Source organism: Tachysurus vachellii, chromosome 1, assembly GCF_030014155.1.
Source record: "Tachysurus vachellii isolate PV-2020 chromosome 1, HZAU_Pvac_v1, whole genome shotgun sequence".
Classification (NCBI taxonomy): Eukaryota; Metazoa; Chordata; class Actinopteri; order Siluriformes; family Bagridae; genus Tachysurus; species Tachysurus vachellii.
Window position 1 is genome coordinate 3,211,698 of NC_083460.1, and position 16,124 is coordinate 3,227,821.

Here is a 16,124-nt window from a genome sequence, read left to right on the forward strand (position 1 = left end):
TACAACGAAGCGCAAACACTTTTTTTTTTTTTTTTTTGACACGAACATCTCTTGAACAATCTCTTGTATTTAATGTCTCCACATTAGGATAAGCAGTGTGTACTTTAACACTAACACCAGGGCCGGATGACGTCTCCTGTCTCCGTACGGTGAGGCGATTAATGTTGAAAAGGCCAGCAGTTGGTTAGAGCGCTCTTGTGTCGTGCTTCCTGCGTTCGGTAACAAGTCTCATCGTGACGCAGGAAACAATGGGTTTGTCTAACAGCTGCTCCGTGTAAACTGCCGTTCTCTCGGGAGCGTCGCTCCACGCTACGGCGGGATTTTCTCCTCTCTGTAAAGGAATTGCTGTCGTTTTCCCTTTGCCTGCCAGCTGCCTCGTCTACTCCAGCAGGCTGTAGAACAATAAATGTGTGTGACGGCTATGTGTGTGTTTTGGGCAAGATCAGAGGCTTAACAGGGAGGAATATTAACCTGGAAAAATCTCACATGTGGCTGCACAGAAGCTCAGAGGATTCAGCGGGTTTTTATTTATTTTTATTGTCTCGGTGGATTTGCACTGAAAAAGAAGTTAAATAAGATCCGGATTGTTAAACAGGTTACTAGACTTTATAATCCCAGATTATAAATACATTTATTATAAATAAAGTTTTTAATCCCAGAACTATTTTATTTTTCCATTATTTCGATATTAACCATGACATTTAAGTCGCTGTTGTCATCCTCATTAACCGTTTAAAGATTAAAGATTTAAATGAGTAAATATTGTGATTTTGTGACTACATTAGACATTTAACAGCACGTCCAGTCTGCTGTCATCTGATCACGTCCTTTTTTGTGTCCAGGGTCCTTTTAGAATCTCGGCGCAAATCCAAGAAGATCACAGCGCGAGGAATTTTCACAGGAGGTCGTGTGGTGCGAGGGGTGGACTGGCAGTGGGAGGACCAGGATGGAGGAAACGGCAGGAGAGGAAAGGTATGAACATTAATGAACAACTTTACACACTACAACTCTATACACTACAACTTTACACACTACAACTTTACACACTACAACTCTATACACTACAACTTTACACACCACAACTCTATACACTACAACTTTACACACCACAACTCTATACACTACAACTTTACACACTACAACTTTACACACCACAACTCTATACACTACAACTTTACACACTACAACTTTACACACTACAACTTTACACACTACAACTTTACACACTACAACTTTACACTCCACAACTCTATACACTACAACTTTACACACTACAACTTTACACTCCACAACTCTATACACTACAACTTTACACACTACAGCTTTATACACTACAACTTTACACACTACAACTTTACACACTACAACTTTACACTCCACAACTCTATACACTACAACTTTACACACTACAGCTTTATACACTACAACTTTACACACTACAACTTTACACTCCACAACTCTATACACTACAACTTTACACACTACAACTCTATACACTACAACTTTACACACTACAACTCTATACACTACAACTTTACACACCACAACTCTATACACTACAACTTTACACACCACAACTTTACACACCACAACTTTACACACCACAACTTTACACACCACAACTTTACACACCACAACTTTACACACCACAACTTTACACACTACAACTTTACACACCACAACTTTACACACTACAACTTTACACACCACAACTCTATACACTACAACTTTACACACCACAACTTTACACACTACAACTTTACACACCACAACTTTACACACCACAACTTTACACACTACAACTTTACACTCCACAACTCTATACACTACAGCTTTACACTCCACAACTCTATACACTACAGCTTTACACACCACAACTCTACACACCACAACTCTACACACCACAACTCTATACACTACAACTTTACATTTGTGTCATTTTTTATTGGAAATTTGAATTGGTGTGAAATACGAGAGATATTGTGTCATTTAGCACAGCAAGCCTTTAAAGGAAGGCCAGTACTTTATTCTTGGTGAGCTTGCTGTGTAGACACGTGCACACGTGATGTCAATTCATCTTGTTCTTTGTGCTATACCCCCATATCTACCCCCACCATCCACCTCCACCCCTTTCACCTCAAGGTGACGGAGATCCAGGACTGGAGTGCTGCGAGTCCTCACAGTGCCGCTTACGTCCTCTGGGACAACGGGGCCAAGAACCTTTACCGGGTCGGCTTTGAGGGCATGGTGAGTCTCACACACACACACACACACACACACACGCGCGTCTCACAAAGAGGCAGCTGTTCCCGGCTGAGGCCCATTGAGAGAACCCCAGCAGCCGGCATGTGTGCTGCCTCTTTTGTTGGAGCAGCTGGAAGCTCCATCTACATGATAAAGGAAATCTGCTGCCTCTTTTTGTTTTGCCGTGGAACGACAGAGTGGACTCTGCAAAACAAAAAGGAAAAGAGGGGAGGGATGGTCGTCTGGAGAAAGCGTGCCGCTTTTGTCTAACCAAGTTTTCCGCCTCCTTATTGGCCAAAAGTCATCGTGCTGGGTTTGAATGTGAACCTATAGGACGGCTGCAGGAGGAACACCTCCAGGCTTTCTTATTAACATCGTCACACTGGGGTCATTCGCTGCGTACGTTGGGTCTGTATTTAATAATATAGACTAGTTTAATCCTGTCTAATCTAAAATAAAACGATTCGCCGTCTTCAGAAATCACCAACCTTTTTTCTTCCTGTTCCTTTTTGAGGTTTTAGATTATTGGCAGATAAAAAAAAATTGACAGGAAGTACAATGTTAAAATACTTCTGCTCTCAGTTTTTTCCTACTTCTGCTTTTGCTGGTCAGATATGCTAAAGATTTACTCTTCCTTTAAAACGTATCAAAACACATCTGATATCGTTCAGCGGTGAAAGTGCGAATACGATGTAAATTAATAATAAAAAATAAATAAATACGGTCAATTTCTTCAATTTCAGATTAAAAAAATAAGGGTTTTATTTCCAGTTATTTTAATCAAATTTATTCAGGATGATAAATTTTTTTTTTATCCTTATTATTTTCTTACCTTCATTTTATATCTATAGCAAATAATTTTTGACAAAGTAACAAAAAACATTATGAAAGCTCAGTAAAAAAAAGAAACGTTTACAGTAAACTACAGTTCATAAATGACTTAATGAAACACACACACGATTCTTTTGTGCCTCATAAAAGCTTGTGCTTGTTTGACACTTTTTTCCCCAAATGGTTAGTTAATAATAAGTAAGTTATTTTTTTATGTTGTTTGCGACACCCTGCAAACGTGTGTGTGTGTGTGTGTGTGTGTGTGTGTGTTTTTTCACCTCACAGTCGGACCTAAAATGTGTGCAAGATGCAAAAGGGGGAACTTTCTACAGAGACCACTGTCCAGTCTTGGGTGAGTATCGCTACTGTGTGTGTGTGTGTGTGTGTCTGTGTGTGCGCGTGCGTGTGTGTGTGTCGGGGCTGGGCGATGCACTAAAATATTAAGTCCAGAAGCAGATATATAATACGATATCTTGATACGTTTTTGCTTTTCTGAAATATTGTGATCTTTTTAAAATCAATTAATCAATTCAGCCATTAATTTATACATTCATTTATGTCTTAAAATGGATTTAATTCCAGACTCCCTGGGAGCAATTGACCCGACTCGTCCTTTAAATTAATATTATATACAGACACCATTTTTATTCTTTTGAATATTTTATTTTAATTTACATAATCTAAAAAAAAAAAATTATATATAATTATTTTTTTTTAAATTAAAACTTTATCTCAGTTATCTAACATAAATACAAAGTGGCTGTTTTGCCAGCAGTTTGTGAGGGAACCTGAAGCTCATTCTGCGTATCACAGAAGAGACCTGGGCTTGCAACGCATTGCCCCGGACGTCCTCCATCAACCCCTTTGTAGTGACGTTTGAGATGTCCACTAGGTGGCAGCACTTTTTTCAGCTTCGTGGTTTGAAAGCCCTCCTGGCCGGGAGCCATAATCGACCAGGTCCTGGTGCCTGGTGTCTTGGCTGCAGTCTTACAGCTGAAGTAAACAGAATGTACTCACTTAACAAACGCTCAATAACGTTTCCACATCCCAGTGAACCTGCTCAATCCAATAAAGTGGATTCAATAATATTAATACTAACGCAAGGTAAAGCTGAAGCATTGATACATCAGTACTGGTTTTATTCGGTACACATTAGCACATCCTCTGCTATTTGCTGTGCAACCGATATTTTATGACGAGCTATTCTAGTGCTATGGACGTGACATTTAAACTCATAACGACCTGCCAAGTGTCTCACTGCTCGCACAGAATTAGCGTCAGCTCGCCTAGTCGTGAAAGCTTTCAGAGAGAGCAGCTTTCAGAGCAGGATTTAAAGCTAAGATCTGAATCAAAGCATGACACATTTACACCAGAGCGCCGCATGATTGGTCAGGAGACGTTTCATAACGGCGGCGCTGCAAGTCACAGGTTTATATTTATAACGCACACGTTCTAATGTGGTCCCGTTTCTATAGTAACAGCTCGGGCGGGGCGTTCGGGCGCTTGGCGTAAACAGATCGAAGAAAAAAACGAATGTTTTCCGTGATTTATGGAAGGAGTCTCCAGTGTCGAGTTTTTTAAGTTCGTCAGGAAACTTTTACAGTTTCTTAGTAATTACTGTTTTTGTTTTATTTTTGATTTATTCACTTGAAAAAACAGAGAAATGTCTACCGACCGATGCGACTGTATCAAGCTGCGATAACAAGGACGGAGATCAGGATATTGATCCAATCTTCTAATCACTGGCAGGTTGATGTACTCTGATACCAGGATACCAGGTTTATACTTCCTTTCAGTGTTGTGGAACGTCCTTGTACCTGTGGGTGATCTGTTACTATGGAAACCAGTGCGTGCGCAATAATAGAAACGTGCGCCTAGTGAACCAATCAGAAAAGAGAGTACGGTATTATTAGTAATCGTATGCGATGTGATTTCCCTCCAGGTGAACAGAACGGGAACAGGAACCCCGGCGGCCTGCAGATCGGAGACCTGGTCAACATCGACTTGGACCTGGAGATCGTCCAGTCTCTGCAGCACGGCCACGGCGGCTGGACGGACGGCATGTTCGAGACGCTCACCACCACGGGCACGGTGTGCGGCATCGACGAGGACCACGACATCGTCGTCCAGTATCCCAGCGGCAACAGGTCGGCACTCACGGCCACATAGATCCTTCACACTGAACCCCAAAATAATCAGCAGACACGACATTTCCCTTTAATCCCGAGTTTTCTTTTAAATCCCGAGGTTTCCCTTTTAACACGAGTCTTGTTTCTTCTCCTGCCTGATTGTTCATATTTAAACGCGCCCCGTGTCACAGGTGGACGTTTAACCCGGCCGTCCTGACCAAAGCGAACGTGACGCGCAGCGGCGAGGTTCCGGCCGGCGCTGAAGGAGGAAGCTCCCAGTTCATGGTGGGGGATCTGGTGCAGATCTGTTACGACATCGATCGCATTAAACTGCTGCAGAGGGGACATGGAGAGTGGGCCGAGGCCATGCTGCCGGTGAGCATTATGATCCCGTAATGATCCCGTAATGATCCTGTAATCTCACACACACACACACACACCACGGATCGATCATAACATCAGGATAAAATATCTTTTAATTCCTTGTCCTTGTATTTTTTCTAAAACATTAAAAATGGTTTACAAATTGTTTAGCTGACAAAAACATATAAAAGGTCAACAGTTTATTATTGTATGCATTATAATCAGACATTACTACACGTTTTCATCACTGGCTCAGTTTTTTTTTTTTTCATTTATTTTTAACAACTGTACTTTTTATGACCAATAAAAATCTGCTTTTGTTTTTTTTATAACATTTTTAGAAATGTTATTTTTTTAATAGGTTCTAAATGGGTGCTTTAATTTTTTTTCTAATTGACTAGAATAATGTTTGTTGTCCGGTTGACATTTTTCTAATGTCCGGTTTCCTCCCCTGGTCCAAAGACATGCATGGTAGGTTGATTGGCATCTCTGTAAAATTGTCCATAGTGTGTGATTGCGTGAGTGAATGAGAGTGTGTGTGTGTGCCCTGTGATGGGTTGGCACTCCGTTCAGGGTGTATCCTGCCTTGATGCCCGATGACGCCTGAGATAGGCACAGGCTCCCCGTGACCCGAGATAGTTCGGATAAGCGGTAGAAGATGAATGAGAATGTTTGTTTGTATTTTCAGACTTATTAAATGTTTATAATTAATGACTTTTTTTTTATTATTAATAAACAGAATTTATTCTTTCACTTCCAATAGTCTGAGTCTGAAATGCTAGAAGTTGTTTTATGGCTGCGTTTGTGTTTTGTCTCCCTCTATGGACGAGGCTTAACAGCTTTCCAATCTCAGTACGTTTTGTACGAGAAATAAAGCTGAGAAACCGACTCGGAGCTCCTGAGCATGCGTTTATTATCCTAAATGTTCTTCATCTTGTTTTTAAATCCAAACCTTTACCTCTCGTTCTCTGGGATCTTCCTCTGTGTCTGTAAATGTAATTATATATACAATCATTTATTATTATTATTATTATTATTATTATTATTATTATTAATAATAATAAAAAGTATTATAATTTTTATAATTAATAATTATAACACAAATTTGTAGTCTATTTATTTATTTATTTACTTACATAACACTTTTCTTTCTTTTCTCTCATGTAAATGTCTTGTTTAAGAAAGAGGTCGTTCAATGAGAGTGCTCAGAAAAGCTACACATACACACTCTCGTTTACACTCTGTGTGTGTGTGTGTGTGTGTGTGTGTGTGTTCCTCAGACTCTGGGGAAGATGGGCCGTGTGCAGCAGATCTACTCTGACAGCGACCTGAAAGTGGAAGTTTGCGGCACGTCCTGGACCTACAACCCGGCCGCCGTCACTAAAGTGGCTTCTGCTGGTTCTGCAATTACTAACGCATCTGGAGGTAACACACACACACACACACACACACACACAAACACACACACACAGGTCCTTATATTTGTGTTAAATAACCTATAATTGAACTCCTAACAATTACATCACAGTGGTTCAAAACTTGAGTTTTCTTCAAAAAGAATTTTCTGGTTTCATTTTTTTTAAAACTAGAAGTTTCTAGAAGCTTTTAACGTTTTAACTCAACCTACATCTGGTTATTATTATTTTTTCTTATGATTAATAGTTGAATTATGTATCTGGTTTATATCAAGTCTGGTTTTTCTCTCTCTGGTTTTTGTTTAAACATCAGGTTTATTTTTTTTAATTTTAAACCTGCATGAGGTTTTTTAAGCTGTTAATTCATATTTTTTAAACATGCATTTTATTGTTTTTATTTATTGTTGTTGATTTTTTTAAATGTATAAAACATACTGAGACTAAATTGTATTTATTTATTAATTCAGAAGACATTTAAGATCATCATACTGCCTTTAATCCACTTCCAACATACTTCAGAGGTTTTTTCCTCCTTATTTGTTTAAATAAGTAACGTAAAGCACCGATTGTTGTCGTCTTAATTTTATTTATTTTTTTTATCTGATCCTTGTTCTAGAGGTCGTGTTGAATCGCTCCCTGTGCTCACAGTCATACAGTATTAAATGAGAAGAGATAAGGTTGTGTTTCGCCCTGATGAAAGCGTGTCCCTGTGTCCTCAGAGCGTCTGTCCCAGCTGCTGAAGAAGCTGTTTGAGACTCAGGAGTCTGGAGACATTAACGAAGAGCTGGTGAAGGCTGCGGCCAACGGAGACCTGGCCAAAGTGGAGGATATCCTGAAGAGACCGGACGTGGACGTAAGTAACGTTTTTTTTTTTTATGTACCATAAAGAGTGTGTGTGTGTGTTTGAGTATATCAAAAATAAGTCAAAAATCATCACCTTTTATAGCTGTTCATGTGTCTGTAGTGAGTGTGTGTGTCTGTGGTGAGTGTGTGCGTGTCTGTGCCTGAGTGTGTGCGTGTCTGTGCCTGAGTGTGTGCGTGTCTGTGCCTGAGTGTGTGCGTGTGTGTGCCTGAGTGTGTGCGTGTCTGTGCCTGAGTGTGTGCGTGTCTGTGCCTGAGTGTGTGCGTGTGTGTGTGAGTGTGTGTGTGTGTCTGTGGTGAGTGTGTGTGTGTGTCTGTGGTGAGTGTGTGTGTGTGTCTGTGGTGAGTGTGTGTGTGTCTGTGGTGAGTGTGTGTGTCTGTGGTGAGTGTGTGTGTGTGTGTGTGTCTGTGGTGTGTGTGTGTGTGTGTCTGTGGTGAGTGTGTGTGTGTGTGTCTGTGGTGTGTGTGTGTCTGTGGTGAGTGTGTGTGTGTGTGTGTCTGTGGTGAGTGTGTGTGTGTGTCTGTGGTGAGTGTGTGTGTGTGTCTGTGGTGAGTGTGTGTGTGTGTGTCTGTGGTGAGTGTGTGTGTGTGTGTCTGTGGTGAGTGTGTGTGTGTGTGTCTGTGGTGAGTGTGTGTGTGTGTGTCTGTGGTGTGTGTGTGTGTGTGTCTGTGGTGAGTGTGTGTGTGTGTGTCTGTGGTGAGTGTGTGTGTGTGTGTCTGTGGTGAGTGTGTGTGTGTGTGTGTCTGTGGTGAGTGTGTGTGTCTGTGGTGAGTGTGTGTGTGTGTCTGTGGTGAGTGTGTGTGCGTGTCTGTGGTGAGTGTGTGTGTGTCTGTGGTGAGTGTGTGTGTGTCTGGTGAGTGTGTGTGTCTGTGGTGAGTGTGTGCACGTGTGTCTGTGGTGAGTGTGCACGTGTGTCTGTGGTGAGTGTGTGCACGTGTGTCTGTGGTGAGTGTGTGCGCGTGTGTCTGTGGTGAGTGTGTGTGTGTCTGTGGTGAGTGTGTGTGTGTGTGTGTGTGTGTCTGTGGTGAGTGTGTGTGTGTGTCTGTGGTGAGTGTGTGTGTGTGTCTGTGGTGAGTGTGTGTGTGTCTGTGGTGAGTGTGTGTGTGTGTCTGTGGTGAGTGTGTGTGTGTGTCTGTGGTGAGTGTGTGTGTGTGTCTGTGGTGAGTGTGTGTGTGTGTCTGTGGTGAGTGTGTGTGTGTGTCTGTGGTGAGTGTGTGTGTGTCTGTGGTGAGTGTGTGTGTGTCTGTGGTGAGTGTGTGTGTGTCTGTGGTGAGTGTGTGTGTGTCTGTGGTGAGTGTGTGTGTGTCTGTGGTGAGTGTGTGCACGTGTGTCTGTGGTGAGTGTGTGCGCGTGTGTCTGTGGTGAGTGTGTGCGCGTGTGTCTGTGGTGAGTGTGTGTGTCTGTGGTGAGTGTGTGTGTGTGTGTGTGTGTCTGTGGTGAGTGTGTGTGTGTGTCTGTGGTGAGTGTGTGTGTGTGTGTGTCTGTGGTGAGTGGCGCGCCTGTAGTGTGTGTGTAGTGTGTAGAATAAAAAAGTGCTGTGTTAGTGGATCTGAGTGCTGCAGCTTCACTGACCTGCACAAGTGTGTGTGTGTGTGTGTGTATGTATGAGAAACTTTACATTTGTTCACATGCACTAGTATAAAACTTTCATTCCTGACTCGTGTATCCAGTCGATTATTATTATTATTATTTTTAACAAATTGTATTTGGTTAAAATGTTTTCAAAAGATTTTTTGAGTTTGGAATTTATTATTATTATTATTATTATTATTATTTATTTATTTATTTTTCCAGTTTTCTTTTTTTTTTTGACCCTATTTTTTGGGTGGGGTTTGGTTTTAAACCAGCATGTGTTCAGTTTTATGGGTATAAAAATGGCATGTAGTGAAATGTGTTGATATAAATGTGCACATTTCCTGCTCACACCTTTAGGTCTTGAGAGCTTCCCGCGGTTTAGTGTTATTTAGTTGGTACTATAATATAAATCCCGGCTCGGTTCCAGCTTTAGCTGATCTTTAGATGCCCCTTTGACCTTTTTGTAAGTCTGATGTCCTGTTTATCTGCTGTGTAGCTGCAGCGGCGTCCTGCTCCTCTCGGGACGGGACGGTACTTTGCTGACCCTCTGTAACACGTAAACGAGGATCGTTAGAAGGAAAAAGAAATGGCGCAGCGAGTGGCGCAGTGGCCTGTCTGTCGCTCCCCTCAGGATTCATCGTGTAGAACAGAGAGAAAGAGAAAGAGGGGGGATGAAAAGAATAGAAGAGTGAGAAAGGAATGAGAAGGAAAAGGAGGGGCTGAGCGTCCGAGCGCTACGCCCGTCAGGACGAGACGTGTCCTGTGAGCTCTCCAAGGAGCCGGGGCATCAATATTCATGCCATCACACACTGCTTTAACTTACCGCAGCGCTGCAGATCACACACCCGAGCGCACACACACACACACACACATCTATTTGCACGCCCTGTATACGTGTGTATTCCTGTGTACGTCTGCCTCAGCCGTGCCTTTTTTCCCCTGCAGGTGAACGGGCAGTGCGCAGGACACACGGCCATGCAGGCGGCGAGTCAGAACGGCCACGTGGACGTCCTCAAGCTGCTGCTGAAACACAACGTGGACCTGGAAGCTGAGGTAATCCTGGTCCTGCACCTCCAGACCCATCACCACAAACGTTCACGTAACACTCCTTCATCATACGCCGTCACCGCCGGCGGAATTCAGTCGCATCATTTCTACTCTAGATTATTTCCAACTGTTCACAACTGAGTCAGATAGCGATGACGGGTGTCAGAAATAATGTCAGTAAATCGTTTCATTAAAGTATTAAACGTGTTAAATATTATGTAATTATTATGTAATTGTAATAACATATAAAGTTTGTGTATCCAGATCTGATACAAGGCTTAAAATATGAGATCTTACATCATAAATCATAGTGTGTAAAGCACTGTAAGGGTCTTGAAATCAAAATAATAATAATGATAATTATTATTATTATTAATAATAATAATAAGCAATATGAATATTGTAGCAATATAAAATCAGTAGAAATGATTCTCAAGTAATGTTGATGATAATTAATTCCTTTAATATTAAAACGTACGTCAAAGCAAGTAAGAGTGATAAATATATATACATTTAGTCTGCTCTAAATATAATAATAATAATAACTAGAATGTACATGATGGCAAATATAATAATAATAATAATAATAATAACTAGAATGTACCTGATGGCAAATCCCGGAGGCTAGTCAAGACGAGCATGTGACGTCATCAGAATACACGTGAGGAAGTCCCCCTCGTTGTTCTGAGTGTTTTGATATGTCACATGTCCATGTTGTAAAAAGTTTTTTGATTTTGCATATTTTGGGGGCGGGGCTGCGGCACAACCGGAAGGCCACTTTGAGACCCGGGTACCGTAAGTACCGGTACTCGGATCGCTTATAAAAGTCATAGCACACCTCTCCTCAATGAGCCGGTCGATTTGACACGTCATTCATGGGTCTAGGACAAAAGCAGCGGGACAAGTTACGCGCCGAAGTTTTGTCCGGCACAATAGTAATAATGTTGCTTTGCAAACACCATAAATGGTAATTATATATATTTTTTTATTAGTCGTCCAATAATCCAAAATATGAATAAATATAAAGGACGTTTAATCTACAATTTACATGAAATGAAGAACGTTAAAATCCGATCATTCCATATAAATTATTTAAATTATATTAGATTGAAATAATATTAATTAAAAGGTGATTATTATCATTGAGTATTTGTTGATTTTGTCGTTACTTAAAGAATATAAAATATCAGTAAACAAGGTTGTGTATGATTTTTCAGAGAAAATATAAGAAAAAAATTACTGTAAGAAATAACTTTTATTTTTACTTTTATATAATCATTGAAAATTTTAATATTGTATTTGTTTAAAATATATATACTATACTATACTAAAATAAAATTATACTATATTTAAAGTGTTATTTTTAAAATATATTTTAATCTTTGTGCAAATTTGATAGAATTTTCATTTTCGTGCCGGGAAAAAAAAAAACATTTTTTAATTTTTATTTTCAGTTTGTTCTAAAAGTTTGATGAAAAATGAAGGTAAAAATGAGGAAAGATGAAGGAAAAGCTGCTTAATTTTTTTTTAAACAGAAAGAACGAATGTTACGGCGGTGTGTGTGATCCTTTAGAGCGCCTTCAAGTTTCAGAAATAAACGACATGATTTCTGGTCATCTAAATTCCTCCAGCTTTATAAATATTTCCTCTCGTATCGCGTAATAACTCGGCGTGTAAAAAAAAACCACGGATTTAATTCCCTGTGGAAAAAAATGTCTGCGCTCAGTTTATTCATCAACCTCGAATTTCTGAGCCACTCAAAGTCCTTTTTTTTTTTTCACCACATGAGGTTGTAACTCCTAATGAGGATCAGTTATAAATAAATAAAGAGATTATTTATTTACACATCTTGATTTTAAAGCTACAGACTTTCGGCACAAAGATCTGCTAGTCTTCTCGTTCACATCACACATCATCTCTTTTCTCTCATCTTTAAGTAAAGACAAAAGGAAGAAGTTCTCAGGGTGGGCGGAGCATGTCGTTTCTCACCCGTCAATCAGCGTCGCTAGCCAATCACAGGCCTCCGAGAGCTTGTTCATGCAGAAGAGGGGAAAAAAAAATTGCGAATGTAATATTCATAATATTTGTGTTGTGATTTAGAGATTTGTTCATTTGTTGCTGATTCCAAAATGAATTTATGCTAAAAATTTATGCCGTTAATGATTCCTCAGTCCTGACTCTCAGCTTTAGTTCCTGTTTACTGTTTATTCAGCAAAAAAAAAAAAACTTAATATCTACAGTTTCATCTTCCTCCTGTTACAGACGAAAACCGCTAACTAAACTGGAAATAGACCAAAATGTCGATCGCTTGTTAAGTGTAAAGATTAATATGCAAATCGTTAACGCCGGAATTTTGCTCGTTGTGAAGGATAAGGACGGAGACCGTGCCGTTCATCACGCCTCGTTCGGTGACGAGGGCTCAGTCATCGAGGTCCTGCACAGAGGCGGAGCCGATCTCAACGCCAGGAACAAGCGTAGACAGACGCCGCTGCACATCGCCGTCAACAAGGGTCACCTGCAGGTGGTGAAGACGCTGCTCGACTTCGGCTGCCACCCCAGCCTTCAGGTAAACCTCGCTAAAGGGGCGGAGTCAACATTACGCTAACGGGTTCTCGGACTTACGCGTAACCCTGGATCTCTGTACTCCTCGTAGGACTCGGAGGGAGACACGCCTCTCCACGACGCCATCAGCAAGAAGAGAGACGACATGCTGTCCGTTCTGCTGGAGTCCGGCGCCGACGTCACCATCACCAACAACAACGGCTTCAACGCTCTCCATCATGCAGCGCTGCGGGGGAACCCCAGGTACAGCTGCTTCTCTCTTCCATCACATGGCTTTTTGAGCAGCGTTGCTAGTGCGAAGGTGTTGGTAATAGAATGTGCCGGAAAGCTCTCAAGAAAAAATGTTTGGGTCGCGGTTGTTTTTTTTCCAGCGTCTTTAGAAAGTCCACACACTTCCTGTTTCCGGTGATCTCTTGGTTGAGAATAAACAGCTGGAGTTTGTTCATTTGAAAGAGGGCAAAGTTGTGACAATTTTCAGGGCCATTTTCTAGAATGTGCTTCCATCTTTATTCCATCATCTCCTCCATAAAGAATATCACTTTGGACGTAGCAGATATGTCCGAACGGCGGCTATATATGTGTATGTGTATATAAAACACAGAACATAGAGCTGAACACAAACCACAGATCATCGTGTGTGTGTTTTTCTTAAGTCCACGTGGTATTTCAGGATCACCACGACTCTGTACTTTGGCCCAGTTTGCGCCTCATGCCTCAGTTTATCAGCTGAGATCTGCTGGAAAACAACATTCAGTCCTGTCATGGTTTTTTAGAGTCGCTTTGGAATCGACTCCGAGTCGATTCCGAGTCTGTTTGTTCTGTCAGGAGTTCAGTTGAAAGCGGATCACGACGATCTCGCTCAAACTGCTTTAAGGGGCGTGTGTGTGTGTTCACAAACTTCCCAAGCCTGATCACATGGTCATCACCTGCCTTAAAGAAGCGCGACACCTCGTGTGTCACAACGGTGAGTTACACCCAGGTTTATGTCTCACTAGAGCTGCCTCTGGTTTCTCAAGTCACAAAACGGACACGTTTAAAGTTAAATTTCGTTTAAATAGGAAGCGTGGGTTTCTTTACACACACCAACACACACACACACACACACTTTTGTGCTTTTGTTTAATTATTTCTTGCTAGCGATGTCCTGGGATGTTTTTATTACCTCTGTGGGATGCAATTAGGCACTTCGTATCTAAACTTAGACTTTTTTTTTCGTCCCTGCGTTTTGGGTGGCGGCAACACGATACTCCACCTGAAGATGCTTTCACTGGACGCAGTATGTAGAAGAGGTTGTTGCTGGGAAAACTCTCACCGCCGCACTGAACCGTGAGTGCATGGATTTGTCAAACATCAGAGCTCTGAAAAGGCGGAAAGACGGCGTGTTTTTATCTGACGATTTCTTTCCTCGTTCGTCTTCGTGTCGCAGTAAATAAGAACGCGGTTCGGTTTTAACCATCCACACCGTTTCCCAAGCCGTTTGACCAGCTGGAAAATAGCTTGCGTTTAATCACAAAACACTCGGCTGCAGAAAAACGGATGCAGGTAAACTGAGGCTAAAATCTGATAACGAATTCTGATGAACATGAAACATTTAAGGTTTTACACAGAAGCCCTATAAGAGCTGTTATTTTTGCAATATAAACAGAAAGCCTCATTTAAAAAAGTCGATTTTGTGGTTGTATATTTTTGCTGTAGCAAAGTTTTGTGTGTGTGTGTGTGTGTGTGTGGTTCCTCTTTGTCGCTCTGTTTACAATGCTGTCACAGCGTCAGCTTCCAGCAGCCCAAACAATGCGATTAATAGCCCGTGACTTACAGCAGCATTTGCAACAGACCCTGCAGAGGCCTCACTGCACATTTTATACAGTTATACGCTTTAGACTTTATTTATTTATTTGTTTGTTTGTTTATTTATTTATTTTCTAAGATACCACGAACAGGTCGAGCCGTTTGTTAGTTACCAGTCAGAGCTCGGTCCCCGATACACACGACTGTGTGTGAGATGTGTGTGGAACAACAGCGTAGGCAGATTTTTCAAATGACTTTGACAACCCAGGATCATCTCGACTACAGCCTTAGCGTCCGCATTTCCGGCACGAGGAAGATCTCGTGTGTGCGTGTGTGTGTGTGTGTGTGTGTGTGTGTGTGTGTGAATACATCTTTCTGAGTAACGAGGACAGGAAGAGGTTTCGGTAAAAATTTTATTTCCTCGAAACCCAGGAGCTGTAGAGCGTCGCTAAACAAGTTTATAGTGTGAAGTTTAAAAAGAAAAAAATAGAGAATAACAGTATTTTATAAGAGTAATAGGCGAATAATAGTGGAGTAAAAATAGCAGTGACAGAAAGTAAAAAAACACAACATAAATGGTGTTTTAAAAAATATACATATAATGAGAGAGGTGATTGTGTCTGCGTGTGTGTGTGTGAGCGTGAGTCTGCGTGAGTGAGTGAGTGTGAGTGAGTGTGTGTGTGTACACAACCCCCCATGCTCTATAGCATCTGGCTTTTATCCGCACTCCTCTCTACACCAGATTACTCAGAGACTGAGCTTGTCGCAGTGTCTCCTCATTCCCACTGCCTGTATAAGGCATGAAGGTGTGTGTGTGTGTGTGGGCGTGCGTGAGCGCGTGTGCATGTGTGTGTGTGTGTGTGTTCTGGATTAGCTAACTCTCAGCAAACTCTTCTGTGCTTTTTCTATTCAGCACTGATATCCCCCCACAGCACGAAACCTGATCATCCTGAACACTGTATTAAAGATAAAGACATCAGGGAGCAAACATTTATACAGAATGCATTCAACACACACACACACACACACACACAGGAAATGAGCTGTACAAATGTCAATTTTATAGGGTTTTCTTTTCTGGAAAGGAAAATTATTTATTCTGGAAAGTATGTACAATAATTACTGACAGATATAAATATCTAAATATAAAGGGGTTTAACAAAAGCGATATAACTCGTGTTGAGCTACATTTACAAAACGTTAATGAAAAACACAACACGTGATGTGTGACATTTAAAAAAAAAGGTTTCAGTTTTATTTAATGTTTCCAGAAATAAGTTAACATTAAAAAGAGTGGTAAATTTAAAGTTT

General features: G+C 41.1%; 1 protein-coding gene across 6 annotated transcripts in view; it reads left to right on the plus strand.

The window, feature by feature from the left end:
* mib1 (MIB E3 ubiquitin protein ligase 1) overlaps positions 1-16,124 on the plus strand; it is a 49,967-nt gene that overhangs the window by 3,309 nt on the left and 30,534 nt on the right. For all 6 annotated transcript variants that reach the window (XM_060867886.1, XM_060867921.1, XM_060867904.1 and 3 more), the window contains 10 exons: positions 843-972; positions 2,143-2,247; positions 3,361-3,427; positions 5,018-5,222; positions 5,396-5,579; positions 6,848-6,992; positions 7,702-7,835; positions 10,365-10,472; positions 12,835-13,032; positions 13,120-13,271. In XM_060867886.1, the coding sequence (XP_060723869.1) occupies positions 843-972; positions 2,143-2,247; positions 3,361-3,427; positions 5,018-5,222; positions 5,396-5,579; positions 6,848-6,992; positions 7,702-7,835; positions 10,365-10,472; positions 12,835-13,032; positions 13,120-13,271 (1,428 nt within the window). The remainder of the gene's footprint in view (positions 1-842; positions 973-2,142; positions 2,248-3,360; positions 3,428-5,017; positions 5,223-5,395; positions 5,580-6,847; positions 6,993-7,701; positions 7,836-10,364; positions 10,473-12,834; positions 13,033-13,119; positions 13,272-16,124) is intronic.